The sequence below is a fragment of the Myodes glareolus genome, chromosome 1 (assembly GCF_982192425.1).
Source record: "Myodes glareolus chromosome 1, mMyoGla1.1, whole genome shotgun sequence".
Lineage (NCBI taxonomy): Eukaryota > Metazoa > Chordata > Mammalia > Rodentia > Cricetidae > Myodes > Myodes glareolus.
The window spans coordinates 78,504,414-78,530,476 of record NC_142026.1 but is presented as its reverse complement, the minus strand read 5'-3'; the positions used below and the strand labels follow the sequence as shown (position 1 = coordinate 78,530,476).

The following is a 26,063-nucleotide window of genomic DNA, read 5'->3' as shown; positions in this document are numbered from 1 at the left end:
CATTAGCTTCAATATACTATTTATATTATTAACAGTGGATTTGGTTATGTTATTTTACAGCAACAATAAAAAGTAACTAACACTCATGCTCTCCTTACCAAATCACTTTTTTTACTGTAGCCACTTATCCTCAAACTATCTTTTAATCATCTTAGCCCAAGATCCATTGCCTTTACTCTTACAGATTGAATGACATTCACCCACACACAAACAGACAGTACACTTGGTGACTGAAATCTTGAAACCATACTGATGACACTAATTAAGAATATTCTGGAAACTTTGTTAAGTAAGATGTTTCAGGAAGAAGAGGGTAATTCTTGGCCATATCTGTTGGGGACAACCTTCATCTTGTAACATCTGACAAATATAAAGAGATCTTCTAGTGTACTTACACCACAATCATGGATTTCCACCCTCTTGTCTATCTGTCTCACTGTATCACTCTGTTTCATAACTCTATCATCATCGTGGCTAGTACTATAGTTGGAAACTCCACATTCTCATGTGTTATAAAAGCAAATCACTCTGCGTGCCACAACCAAAAATAGCAACATAAATTGGAAGAGACTATTGGGGATCAAGCTTTATAGAAATTTGTTACAACATGAGATGAGTGGGAACAGTACATATACAATTGTCACACCCACTAACTGACATCAATGTAAGAAAGATCACCTACAATATAGTCACTAACAATGAGGCATGTGCATTGCTGCCAATTCAATTAATATCAAGTGTTTGTGTTTCTGACAAAACTCACCTGAGAACTAATCACAAGCCTTCAATGAATAAATGTTACTATTTGTCATTAAGAATTATGATGACAGCAGGTACTTTTCTGTCTCTCTTGCCACTTAGAAGATAACTATAATAAAGTCACAAAAACAAGGAACAAGTATATTGGTGGAACTGCAGCAGGGTCCCTGAGAAAATTTGGCTAGAGGCTAGAACAGCTTTAAATAGGGCAACACTTTTTAAAAGGGAATACTTTGGCTTCCCAAGAGCCATGATATTACTGTCCTTTGAAGTTTGGAGTTAGAGTTCACAGAGCACCTGTGAAATTCTCAAAATGTTCAGAAATTCCTGATAACAATCCTTCATACATATGAGAGTGCTGTCTGGTGCACAGTTCCTCAGGATAGGATACTGCAGCACAAAGCAGATATTAACAGATGCTAATCAATGTACCAAGTTATTCAGTTAATTGATTTAAAGAAAAAGAAACACTAAATGCTATTTACCATGAAGATCTCTCAAATACATAAACCTTTCTAACAATATTTACCAGAGTTCATCTCTTCAACAAGCATGCTGGAGAATGTCCTTTGCATGGGATCTGTTTACTCTGTAGACTTTTTCTGTATAATGTATATGTGAGGATATTATCCTTTTTGTTGCTGAATTTTTTGTACTTCATATTTTCATAGATTTCAGTGTTTGTGTCAATATCTTCTTGGTCATGTGGTTACTTTGCTCTCTTAATACTCTCATATCTGGTACAGGTAGAAGCCACCCACAGGTCAGCCCAGGGCACTAAGGCCTTGGCAGGGGCATGCCTCTAAAATGAAAGGTTTGTAGTAGAAAATGGGAAAAAATAAGGAGCAGAGAAGTTCGTGTACTGTGGAGAGAAGTGAGACTGAAGCAGAGGTAAGAAACAGGCTGATATGTGTGGCCTATGTTGTCACCTGGAAAAATGTGTTATCAGTGCCTGTGATGCCACTAAGAACCATGTGTGGTTCTGTGAATATATTGCAGCTGAAGTCTGTGTTGATGCCCCTTTTTCATGATAGCTGCTAGACCACACAGTTGTCTTTGATCTGGACACACACCTGAGGTTTTCTTGATGTCCAAGAGCCGTGCTGACACCAGAACAATAGTGATATCAGGCCAAACTGTAGCCAAGTGCTCTGTCTGGGTTCATTTCCCTATTGTACCCAGGGTCAGGCTGTCTTACCACAAAAGAATAATGGGCCATGGTGGCACCTGGAGACAAGCTGCTGCGGAGGGCCATGACATGGTTCTATTGCATCTGGTGACTGTGTTGATGTCCATGCTCTGTTTTATGACCAGACAATGAGAGCTGGCCCCAGTGGTCTGAGCTTCAGATAACAGGTCTCACCCATCCATCAAAAACAGCCTTTACAGACTCCTCATCTCCATGTCCGTGGATGAAATTATCTCCCCTTGCCAGTTGCCACAACAAGACAGCTGGCCCCAAACATAGGGACCATTGATCCCACTCTTCACCATGTGCACATTAGAGCAGGCCAAGATGATGTGGGAATGGGAGTGCTGTCCTTAGCCCTCATATGATAGTTTGGTGGAGACCCAGACTAATTAGGTCAGCTACCACCTAGGACCATATCCATGACTTTGAATTAGTCAAACACAACATCTACTGCATCTGTGACCTGAAAAAGGAATGAGGGGACCAGTTCTGCAGAACCACAGAGACAGGATCTCCATGACTAGGCACAACAGCAGGATATCCTAGAGAGGTTTTGTTGAGGGTCCAGTATTGATAGTATACCAGATGCCAGAGACCTTGTATCAGAACAACAACTCATTGCAATGAACATTTGCAAGTAAAGCTGTTTGAGGAAAATGGTATACTGCATGACACACAACAGTTCCCAAGGCTGATAAAAGAAATGGATATGTGATAGAGAGGCATAGATGGGGGAGAAAAGTGGATTTCTGCTTGTTTGTGTGTTTGTTTGTTTTTATATTATTTGGGGGGAGGAGGCTACAAGGTTAGATGGTGAACTTGTCAGGAGTTGGAAACAAGTAGAATTAGGGTCCATGAAGTGAAATTACAAATAGTCAATGAAAAATGATGTTTAAAAAACAAAGAATCTGTAATTTAACCCCATTACTTAGCCTCAAGAAATACTATTTAAGATTTCTGCATATAGGATATGTTTATACAGGGTAGAACATCATAGCATTTACCACTGCTTGCTCCTAAAAGTACCAGATGAGGGCCCAAACTCCTAGACTGTACCTTAAAGAGATAAGTGACTTCCACCACAAATTTTAGTAGTCTTATCAACTCATTAATATTTACACGCAAAGTATTTTGATCATATTCAACAACTTTTTCAAGTTTTCTTTCAGATAAATTCCTACCTACCTACTCACCTATTTTATTTGTAAACCTACCACATAAAATCTGTGTTCAACTGGTATTATTGAGTCTAGAAGCTATTCCTGGATGTGCTTAACCTACAGAGCAACAACACTGTTAAAGCAAACTGACCCTTTCCTTTTCCAAACAATTATCACATGCCAATTGCACTTCATGTAGTGATTGAACCTAATGTGTCTCTCCTCCATGATCACACTGATAGTATGTTTTCTGACTTTCACAGATCTTGTGTATGTTGTCATACAATAACTGTAAGTTTAAATATATGACTGCAAAATATTTGAGTCATAAAATTCTAAATCTAACATATACTGACTAGGAAGATGCATCTCTACTGGACATATTTTCTACAGCTACAAGGTGCTATATTCTCTATTGTAGGAAACCAGGATCAATATCACCCAGTGAACTATGAGAGCTACAATAAAAGACTGGACTGATAGATAAGGTAGGCTCACTTATACAACACTGGAGGAAATATGGCAGAAGTAACCAAACACATTATGGAAGGATATAAGGCCACTCAATGAAGAGTTTGTAACCACAATAGTTAATGTTGATGAAACTCTGTGGTAAACCTGGACATAGTCTATAATGAAGGATATGTTAGTATTATTCTGTGTTATAATCTTTCCATTAAAATAATACATATTGAGGGGAGGGAGTGGGGGAGGGGGAGGGTATTGGGAGGAGGGGAGGAACTTGAACTTCCAACGGGGCAGGAAGCCCTGACTGCTCTTGGGACTGGAGAGAGAGGAGGAGAGGGAGTGGGGGGAATGGGAGGGTATTGGGAGGAGGGGAGGAAGTGGAAATTTTTTATAAATACATGAATAAATAAAAAATAATACATAATACATATTATAAATTATTTGACTGATATTTTGCAGGATGTGGGATGCCTAAACTTTTAGATGTACAACATTACAATGATACAATTCACATAATTATGATAAAATTACTTCAGTTTTGTATTTTTAATCCAGAAAAAGAAAAATCTGGAAATAATAGAATTATAATTTATTACATAGGGGCTTAAAGTAGGAAAACACAGAGAAATGATGACTGTGATATTTAATAGCCACCAATTTAAATTATGAGAAAGAGCAATGTAGCCGTGCAAAATGGAAGAGAGGGTATAAAAGGCTAGAAAGGTACAAACCAAGACCAAAATGGTCTGTCTTGCTCTGGATTCAGGTGAGATTCTGGGGGAGGTATGAGTATTGAGTATATGTTGAACCTTCTAATTGTGTCCGTAAAGTGTAACAATCATGGAGATGCTGGAACATACAAGGAGTATAGAAAATAAGACTTCAGGGAACACCCAAAATGCTGTGAACAGTGAATCTACTATTATGTCATGAACAAGATAGGAACAGAATTCAAAATCTCTCTTTTGTGTCTTGTTTTTGCTATTTCTTTGGGTAGATGCACACATGGGGAAAACCATATTTACTGCCATGTTCAGGATCCAGAGGATGTAAATGGAACAACAAACATATTTTGGTACTTTAAATTTAATACCTTTCCAATAGGAGTCAATAGGACTGATAGTAATGGCCTGGAAGATACTCAAGATGCAGGTGATACTGATGGACATGCTTCTGCTCAGTCTGAGAACATATAAAATAAGTTCACATGAAACATCACTGAAGAACTGTTTCCACCAAAAAACTTTCAATATTTGGGGCACTCCTTTAGAGAGAATGGTCAAGGAGTTGGCTGTGAACACATGTGCAAGAATTAAGTCTACAGTCTTTAACTTGTGTTCATGATAGTAAGTGAGTAAGTAGTAGAAAAGAAAAGATACATTTCCCAGAATTCCAAGTGCACTCTGAAGTAAAAGCACTGTACCTACTGCCAAGTTCCTGGAGTACATTATGTCATTCAGCACTTCTTTTAAATTTTGACAATTATGTCCCTGAACCAAGTCATGCACGTTATGCAAATCATGAAATTTTCTGACCTGACCCCTTAGTAGAGGACACACAACCGAGTTCAAGATTGAAAATGCAGTTTATAACTTTACAAAAGAGTCTCAAAACATATGCCATTCATAATAACTTTCATTGAAATTGGTGAAGTTTACAGTTTTCATGTTTATGCAGTGAGTTTCTTAAAATGTTCTGCATTAGAAATAAGACCATAATTCAATGAAGACACAATCAGCAATTCAGTTCAAGTGGAAAGAATGCTCACTTCTAGATCCCAGAATAAACTGTTCCTTATTCATCATATTGCTGGAAAACAGACTTCAATCTGCAGCTTCAAATGGAAAAACTTCCAAGCTGTCCATGTCATGCAACATTTCAGCTTAATCAATGTACATTTTACCTCAAGTGAATGTTACTAAATTCTTATATGAAAAAATATTTACAATATCATATAAAATACTCTAATCATGAGGGTAAAATGATGAGCTACATAATGTTAAATTAAGAGATACAATTCACCAGATTTTGCACACACATTCAGAATTATTCACTAGGTGCTAGAGCAGGGAAGAGAAAAAAGTATATGTTCCATTTGGTTAACTCATAAAATTTACAGCCAATCACATTAAATGTGGAATAAATAGGGAATGTCCAGTAGTCTTATTAGATCTATTGCCAGATGTGATAATGTAGTAGCAGAAATACAAAGTAAAACTGGCTTGAAACACCAGTCATTGGTCAGAATAAGGATAAGTTACGTATGTGACACACTGTCGATGGTATTCCCATTGGCTCAAATGTTTTTGCTGGAGTCGATGGTCATTTGTTTGTGCACAGTCTCACTCTTGTGTAAATATCTTCAAAGATAAATTTTAAAATATTTGTGAAAGAAATGGCTTCTAACCAAGGACCTCCAGATGCATTCTTTGAGAATACACTACCTAAATTAGACATGGTAATGAAGGTGTTCAATCCTTGAATCCAGGATATAGAAATAGGTAGGGCATTGTAAGTTCAAGGCCAGGCTAGTCTATATAATCATTCCAGAACAGTCGGAACTAAATAGTGAGACCTGAACTAAAACAATCAAACAAACAAAAATGAATAGACTGCCCCTTCTGATATTCACAGAGCTGTGGTGTATAACAGCATACATAAAAATTCATTAGAAAAGACAAAATTCTAAGAATAATTGAAGTTTACATGACATACATTCATTCAGGCAAATATAAAAGCAGGTCATCAGTGACCAATCTCTTACAGTTCAACACTGACATGAACCGATGTCCCCACAGTAGAACCAGAGTTCTATAACTAATGCAATGACTTAGAAGTGAAAAATATGTACTTGTCACTGTGTTATATCTATTTCATAAAGGAGAGAAGTTCAGACAAGGTTTCCTTCTGTTAATCTTAACTGGCATGGAACTTCTTGCAACCCTTCCCTTGACCTTTGTATTTCTGGGATTGTCATATTCAGTCAACTTCAGTTTCTTGATGAATGTGCTACACACTAAGTTGATTTTCACTTGTAAATTCCAGTGACCTTGGCATTGTGTGCTTTATTTCTTTGTTTTCTAGAAAAAGAAATTTGATTACTTTTCACAGTAACAGAAAGAACTGTTAGTGATAACTTGAATATAATGTAAAGTATATTCTCTACAAAATGAAAGTCATAGAGCAACAGGTCCAGGATCATGATCCCAGTAAAAACACTCATGAATAATAACTTGATGAACACTGTGGCTTCAATCATAACACATATTGGAAAACTATCCTGAATATTTGTGGCAGTTTAAACTAATTTAGCTGTTATTTTAGATAAAATTATACAAAAAGGGGCAATTTCAAGAATCTACAGAGCCCTATAGAGACAAGTTTAGAAAAGCAGCACACTTGCCAACATCTTTGGTTCCACCTACTATGAGTACTTAGTTTACTGAGGTACTGGACATACTGGCTTAGGATGGTGTTTTAACATGTAAAATCTGTCAGGACAGAAAAAAAGTATTCAAAGTCACAGAAAATTCTCCAAACTGAGCTGCTTGAAAGACAAGTACTAGGAGTGAAATGCACCATATTTAAGAATCAGGCATAAGGACCTGAATGTTCATTCAGTGAATAGAACAAATAGGAACAGTGGAAGAGGGAGCACGCATGAAACCATTGTCACCTAGACAGATGTGAAGCATCTCTGTTTTCTAATTCCTGCAGGTAACCCGTCAGTTTCCAGGAATTGATATTTGTCTTCAAATCCATAAAAATTCTCAGGCATAGGCAGTGTGTTCAAATTTAGTACATCAACTGAAATAAACTTTTCTCATATAAGAGGACTTACTGACAATTTAATTGCACTTAGTATTCCTGAAGATAAACTGAACTTCAAACAGAGATGGCAATTTATTAATCTGTGTTACAATACTTTTCCTCTGGGACCTCTGGTGATTTGCATAGAAATTTGATGTTTACAATGTACTTCCCTTCACTGCCAAGACGAAAACTGAGAAAAATCTTGTAGATGATTGCCTGAAGAAAAAAATAGGTCATTCGGAGCTGTTTGGACACTTGAAAAACGAGAATACAGCCTGGCTGCTTCCACAGAAAGGCACCTAGTTTTTTATTTAGCAGTGCTACATCAGACACATTTTAAAATATCATATTGCTATACATTTTATTTCTATTCTACCCTGTATTGACATCATATCAAAATTCAATTTAGTCATACAGAAACAATCTGTGTCCAATTTGAATTTGATGAATGCAAGATATACCCAATGTTAATTTTTTGCAGCAAATTTGTGGTTATGATTGTTGATAGTAAAACAACAATCATAAAACAATAAGAAATTTCTCAAATGAAGAATTGAACAGCATTTCTTTTATGAGACTTGTTCACGATTCATAATCAGCAATGAAATAAGGAAACTAATATATGAAACAATTCTATGACATAGAAACTAAGTTATTACCATGGTAGGTAGAGAGTTACGGTGGTAAACTGCTTAGGGTATAGGTAGAAGAATCTTTGTTCTCAGATCTCACATAAAAACATAACTACTGTATTGTAGTATTACACCAGAGAAGCAGAGATAGGTGATTGACTGGGGATGACTGATTACCAAGTTCAGCTTGCTGAAAAAGTTCCAGGCAGTTAAAAGACCCTGTTTCAATAATAAACAAGGTTAAATTATCTAAGTCCACCAGAACACTTAAGAGATAGTTCTACTGAACTCACAGTTAACCTACACATACATACATACATACATACACACATACACACATAAACACTAACATACATATATATATATACATACATACAAACAAACAAATGCACATATGTATATAGACAGAAAAACATTAAATTCTGGCCATTTTTTAAATGAGTCTTACAAATAATTTTATCAAAGTTAATCAAACTGGAAGTAATAAATCCCATTTGTGAATTGCATTTGACTACAAAATATACATAGACTAAAAGAATGTAAAATATGTACTCTGTGCCTTTAAGCACACAAGAAAATATGAGCTGTGGAGACATTCCCATGTTCAAGACTCGGCCCTTTACATCAAAATTATGGGTTCCAACAATTTCAACTATCAAAATGAGAGATTGAAACTTAACGTTGGCATACAATTCCAGTATCACCAAACCAGAAGAAAGAACAAAAGATGGATTTATCACAGATAAGTAGTTTGTAAGATTCACAACTACAAATGTCACCTCCCCTTCAGCCTCATGTTCCAAAGTTCAAGAAGGAAAGCAGGTCATAAGCACTGAGTCGCAGACACAACCAGCTACACAACAGTCATAGATGTGGTGCTGCCTAAAAATGTATTTCACCCAGAGGCAAGTCCAGATTGCAGTTCCTCCCCAGGAGGAGATTACTTTGATAATCATTATACACTTTAAGATTTTATACTGTAATCTATGTTTGTCATCTTAAGAATTTACAATCTGATTCATGTAAAGTATGAGAAATTGAAATTGGAAAGGCAATTATTACTATCATCCTGCATCACACTTAAAGTTAGATTCATTATCACTGGACTGATTCATCATAATCTTGCAGAGATTTTCTTACATTATTTTTACACATCAGGGATTATCACCAAGTCAGGGAAAGTGTTCACCTCAGTTTATAGCCCAGAAAGTCTTCCTTGTTGTTAGATTCACACTGCACTATTTCTACCCAGAACATTTTTTCCAGACATGAGCACTTACCAGAGTTCCCTTCTTTGTTTTCTCTGCATTCCAGATTGAAACACACAGTGATCATTTGACACGTTTCTTCTGCAAATCTTCAAATTAGGGTGCAGCTCCTGGTATAACATCCAGCACTGTGTAAGCAGTAGGCAACCCAACATTGAGATAAAGGGTCATAACTTGATGACCTCACCTCCCTTCAGAACTACAAACTTCTCACTTGTAGTTGTAATGACGGTGATAGCTTTGGGAGACAAGGACTTTGCTGAAACATTTCTTCATCCATTTGCCAATTAACACCATGAATGTCCATTTCTCCAAAGGGTAGAAGTGTTTATGGAGCCTGTCACATTTTCATGATCCCTGAAGGCTGGGTGGGAGGGACTGTCCAAGGAACACCAAGCTCTAGTGAGTTTTGTCTCTTTGGAGTTGTTTTCTCTGGGTTCTTTTACAAAAAGAGAAATGAGTTACTACTTTTCGTTTCCCAGGATTGACCCACTTCCATTGTACAGGGCAGAATCAGTCAGGAACTTGTGGCTAGCTAATGAAATGTCTGTAAGAGAAAAATATAAAGTCATAATTTGCACACAAAATCACTAAAATCTTGGTACAACTGAATATAAAGTAACTGGAAATGATGCTATGAAATATGCTAGAAAAAATTACAAGTATCACCTGGTATTGGTAGGAAGTCTGATCAGTTGATCAGTGCTTTAATTTAGAAGAATATATATACACATATATACATATATATAAATACTGATCAGAAATGAAGGTGCCTATATGCATGAAGTTGACATAACCAAGTGTTAACATTTGAATCTATAATCAATGACTAGAAACCTGGAAAATCTAGGATTTTTTCCCTTTATTGAAGGTTTTGTTTTCACTTAATATATTCTGATTATTGTTTCCATTTACTCTTCTCCTTCCACATCCTACAAACCACCCCTCCAATCTTGATTCACCTCCTTTCTCTTCCTGATTTGTAAAAATCTTTATGGAATAATCATAATATATTAATATAATTAAAATCTTTAATTAATGTAATAAAAATAAGATCAAACACCTCAGGATAGGACAAAACAGAAGTAAAAGAACCCAAGAAAAGTACCAGAAAGAGATTAAAAAGGCTGAGATTTACTTGTTCCTGTATAAAAACAAAACTGGAAGCTATGGCCCATACTCATACTTAATGTAGGTTAAAAAGAAAAGAAAGAATTTCTTGAGTTCTTTGTATATTTTGGAGATCAGACCTATGTCTGATAAGGGATTTGTGAAGATCTTCTCCCGGTTGGAAGGTAGCCTTTTTGTCTTACTGACAGTGTCCTTTGCTTTACAGAAGCTTCTCAGTTTCAGTGGGTCCCATTTATTCATTGTTTCTCTTATTGTCTCCACTCCTGGGGTTCTGCTTAGGAAGTGGTCTCCTGTGCCTATATCTTGCAGACTACTTCCCACTTTCTCTTCTATCAGGTTCAAAGTGGTCAGATTAATGTTGATGTCTTTAATCCATTTGGACCTGAGTTTTGTGCATGGTGATAGATATGGATCTATTTTCATTCTTCTACAGGTTGACATCCAGTTCTGCCAGCACCATTTGTTAAAGATGCTATCCTTCTTCCATTGTATAGCTTTAGCTCCCTTGTCAAAAATCAGGTGTTCATACGTTTGTGGGTTAATACCCGGGTCTTCTATTCGATTCCATAGGTCCACGTCTCTGTTGTTATGCCAATACCAAGCTGTTTTCAACACTGTTGCTCTGTAATAGAGTTTGAAGTCAGGGATGGTAATGCCTCCAGAAGTTCCTTTATTGTATAAGATTGTTTTGGGTATCCTGGGGTTTTATTTTTCCATATAAACTTGATTATTGTTCTCTCAAGGTCTGTGAAGAAGTTTGGTGGGATTTTGATGGGAATTGCATTGAATCTATAGATTGCTTTTGGTAGAATTGCCATTTTTACTATGTTGATTCTCCCAATCCAAGAGCAGGGGAGGTCTTTCCATTTTCTGGTATCCTCCTCAATTTCTTTCTTCAAGGACTTAAAGTTCTTGTCAAATAGGTCTTTCACTTCCTTGGTTAGAGTTACCCCAAGATATTTTATGCTATTTGTGGCTATCATGAAAGGTGATGTTTCTCTGATTTCCCTCTCTGCTTCTTTGTCCTTTGTGTATAGGAACTAGACACTAAAACCCTAATTAACCCAATTAAAAAATGGGGTACTGAACTGAACAGAGAATTCATAACAGATGAACTTCGAATGGCCAAAAGGCACTTAAGGTCATGCTCAACCTCCTTAGCGATCAGGGAAATGCAAATCAAAACAACTTTGAGATATCATCTTATACCTGTCAGAATAGCCAAACTCAAAAACACCAATGATAGCCTATGCTGGAGAGGATGTGGAATGAGGGGAACACTCATCCATTGATGGTGGGAATGCAAACTTGTGCAGCCACTGTGGAAATCAGTGTGGCGGTTTCTCAGGAAACTGGGAGTCAACCTCCCTCAGAACCCAGCAATTCCACTCTTGGGAATATATCCTAGAGATTCCCTAACATACTACAAAAGCATTTGTTCAACTATGTTCATAGCAGCACTATTTGTAATAGCCAGAACCTGGAAACAACCTAGGTGCCCCTCAATAGAAGAATGGTTAAAAAAGGTGTGGAACATATACACATTAGAGTTTTACTCAGCGGTAAAAAACAATGACATCTTGAATTTTGCATGCAAATGGATGGAAATAGAAAACGCTTTACTGAGTGAGGTAAGCCAGACCCAAAAAGAGGAACACGGTATGTATTCACTCATAAGTGGATTCTAACCATAATTAAAGGTTTTTGAGCCTATTATTCGTGATCCTAGAGAAGCTAAATAAGAAGATGAACCTGATGAAGATTATTTAGCTATCCGCCAAGAGGTAGGAAATAGACAAGAGTCCCCGGTAACCTCGGGTGCATGGGGGGGGGCGTTGTTGGAAGGGGAGAGGGTTAGAGAGAAGTGAGTAGGGGAGGAATTGGGAAAGCTCGGTGGACCGGGATGGGGGGGAGGGAGGAAGGATGAATATGGGATCAGGGAAGAATATATTTCAACTAAGGGAGTCATTTTAGGGTTTACAGGAGACTTGATTATATATGGGATCTCAAGTCCAAGGAGAGATCCCCAGATTGTTCTCTGGACAGAGGAGAGGGTGCCTGAACCGGCCTTGGCCCATAACCATACTGATGAATATTTTGCTTATCACCATAGATTCTTCATCTGGCGATGGATGGAGATAGAGACAGAGACCCACATTGGAGCAACGGACTGAGCCCCCCAAGGTCCAGATGAGGAGCAGAAGGACGAAGAACATGAAAAAGTAAATCAGGACTGCCAGGGATGCGATCACCCACTGATACAAGGGGACTGATCTAATGAGAGTTCACCAAGGCCAGTTGGACTGGGACTGAACTAGGACGTGATCCAACCAGATTCTCTGAATGTGGCCGGATTCTCTGAATGTGGCTGGCCCGGAGTCTTTCTGAAAAGCCATTGACAATGACACTGGGACTTGTTTCCTCTGTATATACTGGATTTTGGCGATCCAGTCTGTTTGGATACTCACCTTCCTGGACCTGGAGGGAGGGGGGAGGAACTTGAACTTCCCACAGGGCAGGAAACCCTGACTGCCCTTAGGGATGAAGAGGGAGGAGGAGAGGGAGTGGGGGGAGTGGGAAGGTGTTGGGAGGAGGGGCGGAAATGGAAACTTTTATAATTTAATAAAATTACTTTCTAAAAAAAAAAGAAAGAAAGAAAAGAAAGAATTAAAGAAAAAATTGAAAAGTCATAAAATCAAAGATGAACAGAAAGGACCTGAGAAGACCTTAAAAGGCAAGGACTCTTCAAACTTGATCTTACTTTCTGCAGGCACACCTTCTGTTGCACTTGTTGTTCACCCTAAGAGTAGCTTGTTTTCCCGTGTGAACCCATTGGAAAAAACTAAATTTTAATTTGCAAGTGTTAATCAATTGAAGAAAGGCACTAAGATACCAATAGGAAGGTATGTCTACTTCACTCTCAGTTCTAAAAATTCATCTGGTTCAAATGCTTAGAAAACCTGTGTTTACTGTAATAGACTGTATTTTCATGTATGTCTGTCCTATTGTGATTCGAAGGCCTTGTTTCCTACCTTAATATATCCCCTCTGTCTCTTAAAAACTTTCTGCTCTTTTTGTGCACAGTTTCATGAGCCCTGAGAGAAGGAATCTGATGAAGCCATTCTATTTCAGGATGTGTATTCCAAAGTCTCACTCATGGAACTTTGTCTGTTATCTGTCTGGATTTATTAATGTCTGTTATAACAAGAAGTTTCTCTGATAATGGCTGTGTAAGGCGCTATTTAGCGAATATTGCAGAATGTCATTAGTAGTCATTTTATTTTGACATTTCTTTAGTAAAAAAATATATCCAGTCTGTTTGGATACTCACCTTCCTGGACCTGGAGGGAGGGGGGAGGAACTTGAACTTCCCACAGGGCAGGAAACCCTGACTGCCCTTAGGGACAAAGAGGGAGGAGGAGAGGGAGGGGGGAGTGGGAGGGTGTTGGGAAGAGGGGCGTAAATGGAAACTTTTATAATTTAATAAAATTACTTTCAAAAAAAACTTCAGATATTTATGTTCTGTTTGCTAAACCATGAATGATCTTTATTTATTAATTGTTCTGTTCCATTCAATTCTTTTAGAATAAGAAGATATCCTGAACTCATGTGATATTCAATGACTAAAGGAGAATTGATTTATAAGGAAGTATTATATTAATTCTTTCAAAGAATAGGACAGGCTTCAGTAAACTTATTGCTTTGGGGTTAATGTTTATAACTTTTACTATCATACTTTTCAAGTGTGATTTCTACTTAGTTTTTTAGTTGAGTTCTTTCTTTTCTTTTTTTCCTCTTCTCATCTAGACTTGACTTTGAAATATGGTCTTCCTAAATATAAAGGTATGACCTCATTAAACTTATTATATAGACCACACTGGTCTCAAACTTACAGAGATCAGCCCAACTGTCTGTCTCTTAGTGCTGGGATTAAAAAAAATAGCACCACAAAATATGGCAATGAATTCTAATGAACATTCTGATATGTTTTTCCTCTACTGATACTTCAGTACAAAATTATGAGTTACTGACAAACTTTGCTTAGCTGAGTGCTGTAAAATTGGGCAGCTGTCAGGCACAACAAATAATTAACTTGGCTTTTAGAGCAAGAACCCAGAAAGGGATGAAGTCTAGTGGAGCATAAAGTTTTTTGCAAGAATATGACATATTAAATATTGTTGCTCCCTGTAACTTTCCTCCTCCTCAGCCTTCAAGGATAATGAAAAGGTAAGAGGCTCTCTCAAGTATTTAATCCCTCTGGAGACATAGGAAACTCATGATTGTTTTGCAAATTAGCAATGGAAGAAAAGTTGAAGAAATCCTCTTCCCAAAGCCAGCACTGTCATTGTCACTACAGACGAAATTAAGATTGTAGTTCAGAAGGTATATAAGGTCACAGAGACATAGGCCTTTATCTGTGCGCTGAGATGACTTTCTCATCCACAATGCTTCCTGTCAGGAGCTTCACACTGAGTCAGGGTACCTGAGCAAGAAGGAGGCAAGTAAACATTTTATTTCCGACTTGAAAACAGACCAAAAATTAGGGAGGTTTTCTACGTGCTCAAATCTGGAGAATGAATCCTTGGGTAAAATCAGGCATAGAGCAAATTCAGTCAATGGAGAGAAAGACATTCTGTGCTCTGATAAGGGAAACTGAAGAGAGCTATTTCCTGAGTTTGTGCACATAGCTAATTTTATGAAATGGAATTTTTACTGAGCCTGAGTTTTGAAGATTTTAAGTCATGTAGAAATCTTATATCAAATGTAATTAAGGGTTATAGTAGTTAGGCCAATATTATTTTCCTGTAAGCATGTTTGATGCAAATCATAGATAACTGCTTGTTATGACTATCAAAGCTGTCAGATAAATGGTTTCTTGTTTATACTAATGATTGCAATAAAACTACAAGAATCATCGAACTCTGAAGTGAAGCTTATTTTCTAGAATAAAGAACTTTGTGATGTACCACAGAATTCATGTCTGGGTCATAAACTTTATGAGGGTGAGTTACAACAGTGCCAAATATTCAATTGTCTCCTCTAAGACTCTGTGTATTCTGATGAATATCGTCCTTTATACATATTTCTTTATTCAGTCGAAACAAGAATATTATTAAATGTAAAATTCACCAGGATCTTATGAAAGATTCATTGACTGCCATGTTGTTATAATTGTAGCATCATTGTTAATATACTGGAATTATTCATGTTTGATGTGGGCGTGTGGTTTCATAACATTTATCTTAGAAAAATAGAACCATCCCTTCAGAAATACTCAAGGTACTTTTCTCCCAACTCACTTTTCTTTTCGGTGGTAAATGATTTTGAAAATTTTTTGTACATATTATTTGTCTGAAAGTTTGTGAAAGGGATCATTGATTAGTAGTAACCTTCAAAATAAAATTATAAAATTTGTTGTTAAAATCTTATGATTCCTAAGTTTTATGATAGGTAATATAAAATTTATTGCATAGTAATAGAGAAATGACAACATTGCTTTGATAATAATTTTAGTATTTACGCTAAAATTTCAGATTAGATATGTACTCAGCATGGATTTATTTCCTGATATAAGGTAGACGGAGATGGAAGTCTATTCTTTTCTGATGTGAATTGTTATCAAAATTTATCCTGGAAATGTACAATTTAGTGTGCTTTTCATTTGCAGTGACTGATCATTGATTTCTCTTGGTAACAATGCTGTACTATAAATGTTGTATATTGTAAGAATACATACATATATTCATATGTATGTGCTTTGCAAGAAGGCAAATATTTCTTGAAAGCTAGAATAGTTATCAAAACATATGTTATTTGAGGAGGCATGTTAGTATGTTGCACACATCTGCTTTAGTTTCTTAATATCAGGCAATTCTTCGATTCCTTCATCCCTTAAAACAAATTCACCATTTTGCTCAGAGAAATAAATATTGTTGAAATTTAAAGGAAAAGTTACTAAAGATCAAAATGCATTCAAAGTATTTGGCAATAGGAATAATATTCTTATCACAAAATACAGTTGGAATTCTGGGAAATATCTCTTTGCTTTTCCACTATCTAGCTGTTTACTATCATGAACATATACTGAAGCCTACAGATTTGATCCTCACCCATCTGTTCATAGCCAACTGCTTGATCATTCTTTCTAAAGGGGTGCCCCTTACAATTGCAGCTTTTGAAATGAAAGTGTTTTTCAATGATTTCATGTGTGAATTTCTTTTCTATATTCAAAGACTTGGCAGAAGCATGTCTATGGGAACTACCTGTCTCTTGAGTATCTATCAGGCCATCACCATCAGTCCCCAGAAATCCTTTTGGAAGAATTTTAAATTCAAGTCTTCAAATTACATTACCCTCTTTATTTCCCTCTGCTGGGTCCTCTATATCACCATAAATTTTATTATCCCTGTGTCTAAGATTATAAAAATGAGTCACATTAACATGACAGTAAAAATAGATTATCTATACTGCTCCACTAGGGATCATGATAGAGTTGCAGAATCACTGTTCACAGCACTGTTGGTTTTCCCTGAAGTCTTGTTTTCTGTGCTCATCATATGGTCCAGTGGCTCTACGATTGCCATTCTTTATAGACACAAGCAGAACATTCAACACATCCGCAGTGCTCATGTATCCCTCAGAATTTCTCCTGAGTCTAAAGCCACCCAGAGCATCCTATTTCTAGTGTCTTCTTATGTAGCTTTTTATACCCTCTCCTCCATATTACAAGGCTTAATTGCTGCTTCATACAAACCCAGTTGGTGGTTAATAAGCATCACAGCCATCATTTCTATGTGTTTTCCCACTTTGGGCCCTTTTGTTGTGAATCATGACTTCATTGTACTAAGATTCTGCATACTGTGGATAAGGTGTATAAACAACAAACAATAGCTTCATAGGTAAGCAGATTGCATGGGATCTTTTGCCCCTTATTTACCTGTTACTTCATTCATTCCCTTCAAAATTTCAACATGAATGTAATGAGGGAATGCTGTTATCTGTCTAAGGGAAAGCCTCCATGGTACTTGGGCTGTCTTTTTACTTAAATTTTTCTTATGCTCACAGCAGAACTGAATAAAGAAATTTGCTTCTATAATCTTGAAAAATGACATCAATTATTTCAAAACACAAACTGATATAGATGCATAATATTTTGGTGTATCATGGAGATAAATGACATACACACATATACAAGCAAGCATACACACATATACACATATATTTGTGTGTGTATATATATATATATTCAGTTTCAACAACATTAATCTTTTTATTTGTAACCATATGAGTAAATTTAAGAATACGGTTTTCAGTGAAATAGCCCAGGCACACAAATACACACATACAAGATATGATCTCCCTTAAGGTAAGTAATGTTAAGACTGAACTACAAAAAACTGAAAATGTTTAAAACACTGAAAATTAAGTAGAACTGGATTACTAGGGGTATAATTTGTAGTATTTTTTTAAAAAGGTACAAACTTAAAATGAATGGTTAAGATACATTGGATACAATTCTCAATGAATTAAAAATATTAGGAAACACTCTTTTAATGATATTTCATAGACAAACAAAGCTGATAAATTTTTCAAATAAATTATATAGCATGAAATAAATGGTTAACAATTGATCTGCTTACTTGAAATTAGGTAATTCATTAGAACTGAAATGTTCTCAGAAGCATAATATTAATTATGTGAGATGATTTAAAAATAAAACAAGAAAAGAAAACTCTCAACATTCTACTGCTTTTCTGCTCACAATTTATATGTCTGAATACTTCTACTCATGAGTCTGTTCAAAGCAGCATTGATTATTATGTAACAAAGTGCAGTAGGATAATCACAGTTTATAGATGACTCAGAATGTGAAGGACCTCGGTGGAAAGAAAAGAGAATTGGTGAGATAGGGGTAAAGAGATTTTTGAGCACTATATGTAAAGAATGTATGGAGGAAGAGAAAAGGGGATTAATGTAAAAAGTAATTTGCATGTAGTAAAATGTTTAAGTTCCCCAGACTACATTCTTCATGAAATAGATAAGAGAGGACAAGAAGTTAAGAAAGAAAGAAACATTGAGAAACTTCACATGAGATTCAAAGAGCACCAGTTTGGCTACTGGTAGCACCACAGAATTCACCTTTGGGAACCCTGCTCAACCTGCAGCAGAGTGAGAAACTCCTTAAGCTACAAGCACCCAGTGGCATTTTGTATATGCTTCTACAGAATATATTTAATGATTTGAATGCTGTCAAATAAGTTTGTTAAGCTGTATGGGTGACATAAACATTTTTTTACATAAAATATTTTTATCAACAAAATTTTAGGTTGCTCTATGCAAGCTTTGTGATTGGTCTTATGTAAAACTTGTGGCTGGTCCATGTAGAGTGAACTTTTGATGGATCTGGAAGCAGAATATATGCAAGGCTGTGATGAATAAAATTATGATCTATGTGTATAAGGTTTTATCTTCCATTAAAACTATGAACATACTTTTTATGTTACTAAGAGCAGAAAATTGTTTATAAATGTTCTCATCTATCTGTGCTGTTTACTTTGAGTAGAATATGTTGATATGGCTATGCCCATAAGACACAGAAGTTCCTGGATCATTCTGTCAAAGTGGCAGTTTTACTAGCAGAGGCATAAGACAGAGAAACACCTAGAGTTGAAGAGTTCCTGGTGAATGAACAAGTAGCCCTAACTATAGTACAGTTGTGATAGTAAAGAAACTGGAGAGCAATCTGAGAATAGTGGAACATCCCAGAGATATTTCCAGTTAAGAAACAGATTCCTTCAAATGTTCTTCAAGTCTTGTCATCTACTTTGTCCCCCTTGGTTCCAGCTTTGACAATTTTACAACACTGCTAAATAGTACCATCCACTCATGTAATTACAATTTAAATATGAATTTCATTCATAGTCCTGTTTCAAACCACATTAGTAAAGAAAAAAACTTATTATGTCATGGGAAGAAATGAAAGTGGTATATGCAGAGACTTGTAATAATTTAAGGACAGATCATTTAATAAGATGTGCAGTTTCCCCTTATTTGTTTTTATTCTTTGAAGAATCTGTTCATGAATGAAAACTTTTGTCAACTTCAATGATTCTCTTCTTCACCACATTCCTTGTCTCAAACATCACATCTCTTTCCTAAATTTATATGTAGTTCTTTAGTGTTTAAAACTGCTGAGTCCATTAGTAGTTGCCAGTATGTGCAAGACTGCATGAGACTTTACTGGGTAATAGGTAGCCTTTAAGGGTTGCATCCCTGAGGAAAACTGACTCTGTCTGACCCAGAAGGCATCTACTGCCAATTGTTCCTCATCTAGGGGTAAGGTTCCATGATCCCCTTCTCCATGCATTTTATATTGTTTGTCTGGATCTTATGCAAAAGGTCAAATTTACAGTCAGTTCAAGTCAAATTTACAGTCTTAAAATATCCCTCGATTCTACTGAGCCACTGATGTCCAGTCACTTGGATCTGACTATTTTTGTTTTCCACATTTGAGGTTGATCCTGTGGCTTTAGTGAAAGATCTGGTATATAAATGTCCTTTTCTTTCTCTCTTTTTTTTAATTGGGAACTTTAGTATGTACTTTCTATTTTTAAACCAACCTTTAATTATTAAAACTGTATTTTTTGGTACATTACATACCAATACCAGTTCCTTCTCCCTCCCCTTTTCCCACTCCTCCCAACCTTACTCCAGCTCAACCCCCTATGTACTTCTCAGAGAGGGTAATATATCTCATGGGGAGTCAACAAAGTCTGTCATATCACTTTGGGGAAACATTGAGAGAAGTCTAGCCCAAAGGAACAGAAAATATATTCAATAAAATTATAGAAGAAAACTTTCCCAACCTAAAGAAGGACATGCCTATGAAAGTACAAGAAGCTTACAAAACACCAAGTAGCCTGAACCCAAAAATGTCCCCTCACCACATACTAATCAAAACCCTAAATATACAGAATAAAGAAAAGGCATTAAGAAGTGTAAAAAAGATCAAGTAACATATAAAGACAGATCTATCAGAATTACACCCAAATTCTCAATTGAAACTCTGAAGCCAGGTCCTGGATAGACATTCTGCTGACACTAGGAGATCATAGATGTCAGCCCATACTACTAAAACCACCAATTCTTTAAATCACCATAGATGTAGGAAACAACATATTCCGTGACAAAACCATTTCTATCCACAAATCTAGTCCTACAAAAAGTACTAGACGGCTGCTATGAACATAGTTGAACAAATGCTTTTGTGATATGATAGAGCATCTCTTGGGTATATTCCCAAGAGTGGAATTGCTGGGTCCTAAGGGAGGTTGACTCTCAGTTTCCTGAGAAACCGCCACACTGATTTCCACAGTGGCTGCACAAGTTTGCATTCCCACCAACAATGGATGAGTGTTCCCCTCACTCCACATCCTCTCCAGCATAGGCTATCATTGGTGTTTTTGAGTTTAGCTAATCTGACCGGTGTAAAGTGGTATCTCATAGTTGTTTTGATTTGCATTTCCCTGATCGCTAAGGATGTTGAGCATGACCTTAAGTGTCTTTTGGCCATTCGAAGTTCTTCTGTTGAGAATTCTCTGTTCAGTACAGTACCCCATTTTTTAATTGGGTTAATTAGAGTTTTAGTGTGGAAAAAACCTAGGTGCCCCTCAATAGAAGAATGGTTAAAGAAGGTGTGAAACATATATGCATTAGAGTTTTACTCAGCGGTAAAAAACAATGACATCTTGAATTTTGCATGCAAATGGATGGAAATAGAAAACACTTTACTGAGTGAGGTAACCCAGACCCAAAAAGAGGAATATGGGATGTACTCACTCATAAGTGGATTCTAGCCGTAATTAAAGGTCTTTGAGCCTATTATTCGCGATCCTAGAGAAGCTAAATAAGAAGGTGAACCTGAAGAAAATCATGTAGTTATTCTCCTGGAGATTGGAAGCAGACAAGAGTGCCAGGCAACCTTGGGTGCATGGGGGGGGTGGATGGAAGGGGAGAGGGTTAGTGAGAAGGGAGTAGGGGAGGATTGGGGAAAGCTAGGGGGATTGGGATGGGGGGAAGAAGAATGGTTATAGGAGCAGGGAAGTATATATCTCAACTAAGGGAGCCATTTTAGGGTTTACAAGAGACTTGATTCTAGAGGGGTATCCAGGTCCAAGGAGAGATCCCCATATTGTTCCCTGGACAGCAGAGGAGAGGGTGCCTGATCCGGCCTTGGCCCATAACCATACTGATGAATACTTTGTATATCACCATAGAACCTTCATCTGGCGATGGATGGTGAAAGAGACAGAGACCCACATTGGAACACTGGACTTAACTCCCTAGGTCCAAATGAGAAGCAGAAGGAGGGAGAACGTGAGCAAGGAAGGCAAGATCAGAGGGAACCTTCACCCACTGATGGATGGAGATTGAGACAGAGACCCACATTGGAGCTCTGGACTGAGCCCCCAAGGTCCAAATGAGGAGTAGAAGGAGGGAGAACATGAACAAGAAAGGCAGGACCGTGAGGAGTGCGTTCACCCACTGATACAAGGGGACTGATCTAATGAGAGTTCACCAAGGCCAGCTGGACTGGGACTGAACAAGCATGTGATCAAACTGAATTCTCTGAGTGTGGCCGGAGTCTCTGAATGTGGCTGGCACGAGGACTATCTGAGAAGCCATTGATAATGGCACTGGGACTTGATTCCACTGCATGTACTGAATTTTTGGGATCCAGTCTGTTTGGATGCTCCCCTTCCTAGACCTGGAGGGAGGGTGGAGGAACTTGAACTTCCCACAGAGCGGGAAACCCTGACTGCTTTTAGGGCTGGAGAGGGAGGAAGAGAGGGAGTAGGGGGAGTGGGAGGGTTTTGGGAGGAGGGGTGGAAATGGTAACTTTTATAAATTAATAAAAAAAAGAAAGCCAAGACTCAACAAAGAAATTGACCAAGAGCAACAAGAATAAGTTGCAGCATTTATTTGTTTATAATTTGTAGTAGGTAATGCATATGGAAGGAGTAACTGAAAATAACAGAATAAGAGCGTGGCAGTGACCCTGCATTATGTGCCAGGCACTGTTGGGATCTCACTGTCTAGAGTGAAGTTGTCTTGTTTTAAAACATGTGTGTTCAGTATTTATTCATATTGAGAAAAAAACATGAAAAATGGAGTTTCATGTCCCTTTACCTTACACAGAATAGATAACAAGAACTCCTTTTCTAGACAATATTTGGTTTTATGTAAAATTACAATGTAGAGTTTTCTTTTGTATATTGAGAGTTTCACTTTTTGGATATGCTGCCATTTAACAACCCTCAAACAAATGAACCTTTGGCTCTGCTCAAGATTTTCTTGTTGTACACAGAAGACAATGGATAATTCTATCATATAGATAATTTTCTATGGTTATTATTTTATCTATAAAATGTTCTTCTTAAAGTGAAATTCTTGAAAAAAATTAAATAGAATTGCAATTTTGAAAGAATATCAAGGTTTTTTTTTTATTAAAAGTTCAACTTCTTCACACTCCCGCACTAAGTGAAAGATCTGTTTTCTTTCATGCCCTAAAGCTAGAGTATGTTCCTTAAAGTCTATTGCTTTATAAAAAAACAAACATCAAGTTTAAATAATGTATATATTTACCTTTTTAACATTTACCTACTTTGTCTTTGTGTATGAAGAGCACGTGGTGAGGCATACATGTGAAAGGTAGAGGACAGCTTGAGAGAAAAGAAACGAGAGTTAGGGAAAAGGAAGAAGAACGAGAGAGAAAGAGACTCACTATGCAGTCATGACTGGACTGTTACTAGACTGGCCTTGAACTCACAGAGTTCTGACTTCTTCTACCTCCTGAGTGCTGGGATTAAAAGTGTTTATCATCATTCCCAGCTTACGTTTTTGAAAATCTCATTTCTAATATAATTTGGTCATGTTATTCATGTATTTAATCTAAAATTATATCTCCTCTCTTTTCTTTTCATTCTTTTTAGTATTATTTTTGAAATATTAAATTTTGTAAACTTTAAAAAAAGTACTAGACAGTCATGTCCAACCCAAGGAAGTTATCTCCACCCACAAAAACACAGGCAATAGATAATTCCACACCATTAAAACCCAAAGAAGGGAAATACACACACAATGCTACCCCCACCAAGGAAACAAAAAAATATCAGTAACTAACAATCACTGGTCATTAATATCCCTTAATATCAATGGTCTAAATATTCCTATAAAAAGATACAGGTTAACAAAATGGATACAGAAACAGGGTTCATCCTGCTACATATAAGAAACACGTCTCAACTTCAAAGACAGACATTACCTCAGAGTAAAGGGTTGGGAAACGGTTTTCCAACCAAATGAAACCAAGAAACAAGCTGTTGTAACTATTAGAATATCTAACAAACTAGACATCAAACCAATGTTAAACAAGAGATGAATAAGGACATTTCATATATATCCCTGGGAAAAAATCCATCAAGATGAATTCTCAATTCTGAAAATCTGTACTTCAAACACAAAAGCACCCACATTTGTAAAATAAACATTACTAAAGCTTCAGCACCCTACTCTCACCAATGGACAGAACTACCAGACAAAAACTTAAGAGAGAAATAAAGGACCTAACAAATGTTTTAATCAAATGAGTTTAACAGACATCTATATAACATTCCACCCAAATACAAAAGAAAATGCCTTCTTCTCAGCATCTCATGGAACCTTCTCTAAAATTGACCACATACTCAGTAACAAGAAAACCTCAACAGATACAAAAGAAATATTGGAATAACTTCTTGTATCTTATTGGATCACCATGGCTTAATGTTAGAATTCAAAAACAACATTAATTGCATAAAGCCCATAAATTTGTAGAAATGGAATAATGCTCTACTGAATCACCCTTAGGTCAAGGAATAAAGAGAGAAAGAAAGAAAGAAAGAAAGAAAGAAAGAAAGAAAGAAAGAAAGAAAGAAAGAAAGAAAGAAAGGAAGGAAGGAAGGAAGGAAGGAAGAAAGAAGGAAGGAAGTTAAAGACTTCCTAGAATTAATTGAAAATGAATGCACAACATATGCAAACATATAGCTAACTTTGAAAGCAGTGTTAAGGGGAAAGTGCCTACATAAAGAACCTGGAGAAATCTAACACTAGCAATTTAAAGACACACCTGAAAGTTCTAGAACAAAGAGAAGCAAACTCACTCAGGAAGAGTAGATAAGATGAACTATTCACATTGAGGTCAAAAATCGTTAAAATATAAACAGTGAAAACAATACATACATATCCTTTCTAGAGCTGGACACTCCATAGTCTCTTGTTTTATCCTTCAATTGAAAACAAATATTTAACTCATAAGTTATATCCTTATTATTGTTTATCCTCACTTTATTTCTACCAGTTCTTCCCCACCTCCATTCCTCTCTGTATCCAATTTTTTAAAGGATAATATTTTCTAATAAGAATTAGAAAATAACAGACTTCTAAGATATAACAACAAAATTTGATATAATAAAATATAGCAAGGTGAAAAAAATCCATCACATCAAATGTAGACAAAGCAATCTAACAGAAGGAGAAGATCCCCCAAAGCAACCACAAGTATCATTGAACTAATCATTTATACTCTCAAGACTCTCATAGAAATTTTAAGCTGAAGGAATTACTACATGTAAAGAGGTCTTGCTACAGACCCTGTAGGCCCTGTACTAGCAGCTCTGTGAGTTCATAAGAGCCGTTCTAAGTTGATTCAGTGGGCCTTGTTTTCCTGGTTTTCTCCATCACCTTTAGATCATACACTCATCACTTTTGCCACTGGGTCCCCTTAGGTCTTCAAGAAGGGATTAGATTAATTTCATCCCATTTAGAGCTGTGGTTCCAAAGACTCTCTATGTATATACTTTCTGGCTATGGGTCTTGGCATTTGTTCCTGTCTGTTGCAGAAAGAAGCTACTCTAATGGTAACTGAATGAGGAACAGATATACGAATGTAGGAGAATACCACTAGGAGTCAGTTTCTCGATAACTTTTTTTTCAAAGTTTATTAAATTATGAAAGTTTCCATTTCCGCCCCTCCTCCCAACACTCTCCCACTCCCCCACTCCCCCTTCTCCTCCCCCTCCACCCCTAAGAGCAGTCAGGGCTTCCAGCCCTGTGGGAAGTTCAAGTTCCTCCCCCCTCCCTCCAGGTCCAGGAAGGTGAGTATCCAAACAGACTGGATCCCAAAAATCCAGTATATACAGAGGACACAAGTCCCAGTGTCATTGTCAGTGGCTTTTCAGAAAGGCTCTGGGCCAGCCACATTCAGAGAATCCGGCCACATTCAGAAAATCTGGTTGGATGACATGCTCGTTCAGTCCCAGTCCAACTGGCCTTGGTGAACTCTCATTAGATCAGTCCCCTTGTATCAGTGGGTGATCGCACCCCTCGCGGTCCTGAGTTTTTTTTCATGTTCTTCCTCCTTCTGCCCCTCATTTCGACCATGGGGGGCTCAGTCCGGTGCTCCAATGTGGGTCTCCGTCTGTATTGCCACCCATCGTCGGATGAAGGATCTATGGTGATAAGCAAAATCTTCATCAGTATGGTTATAGGCCAAGGCCGGTTCAGGCACCCTCTCCTCTGTCTAACTTTTTTATTTTTTAAG

General features: G+C 37.0%; 1 protein-coding gene and 1 pseudogene across 1 annotated transcript; one reads left to right on the top strand and one right to left on the bottom strand.

Moving 5' to 3' along the window:
• Positions 1-4,106: 4,106 nt before the first annotated feature.
• On the bottom strand, positions 4,107-5,027 carry LOC125396702 (vomeronasal type-1 receptor 4-like; annotated as a pseudogene).
• An 11,363-nt stretch (positions 5,028-16,390) lies between these two features.
• Positions 16,391-17,314, top strand: LOC148123500 (vomeronasal type-1 receptor 4-like). The gene has a single exon (XM_087897424.1). The coding sequence runs from the start codon at positions 16,391-16,393 to the stop codon at positions 17,312-17,314; it is 924 nt and encodes a 307-aa protein (XP_087753550.1).
• Positions 17,315-26,063: the final 8,749 nt, after the last annotated feature.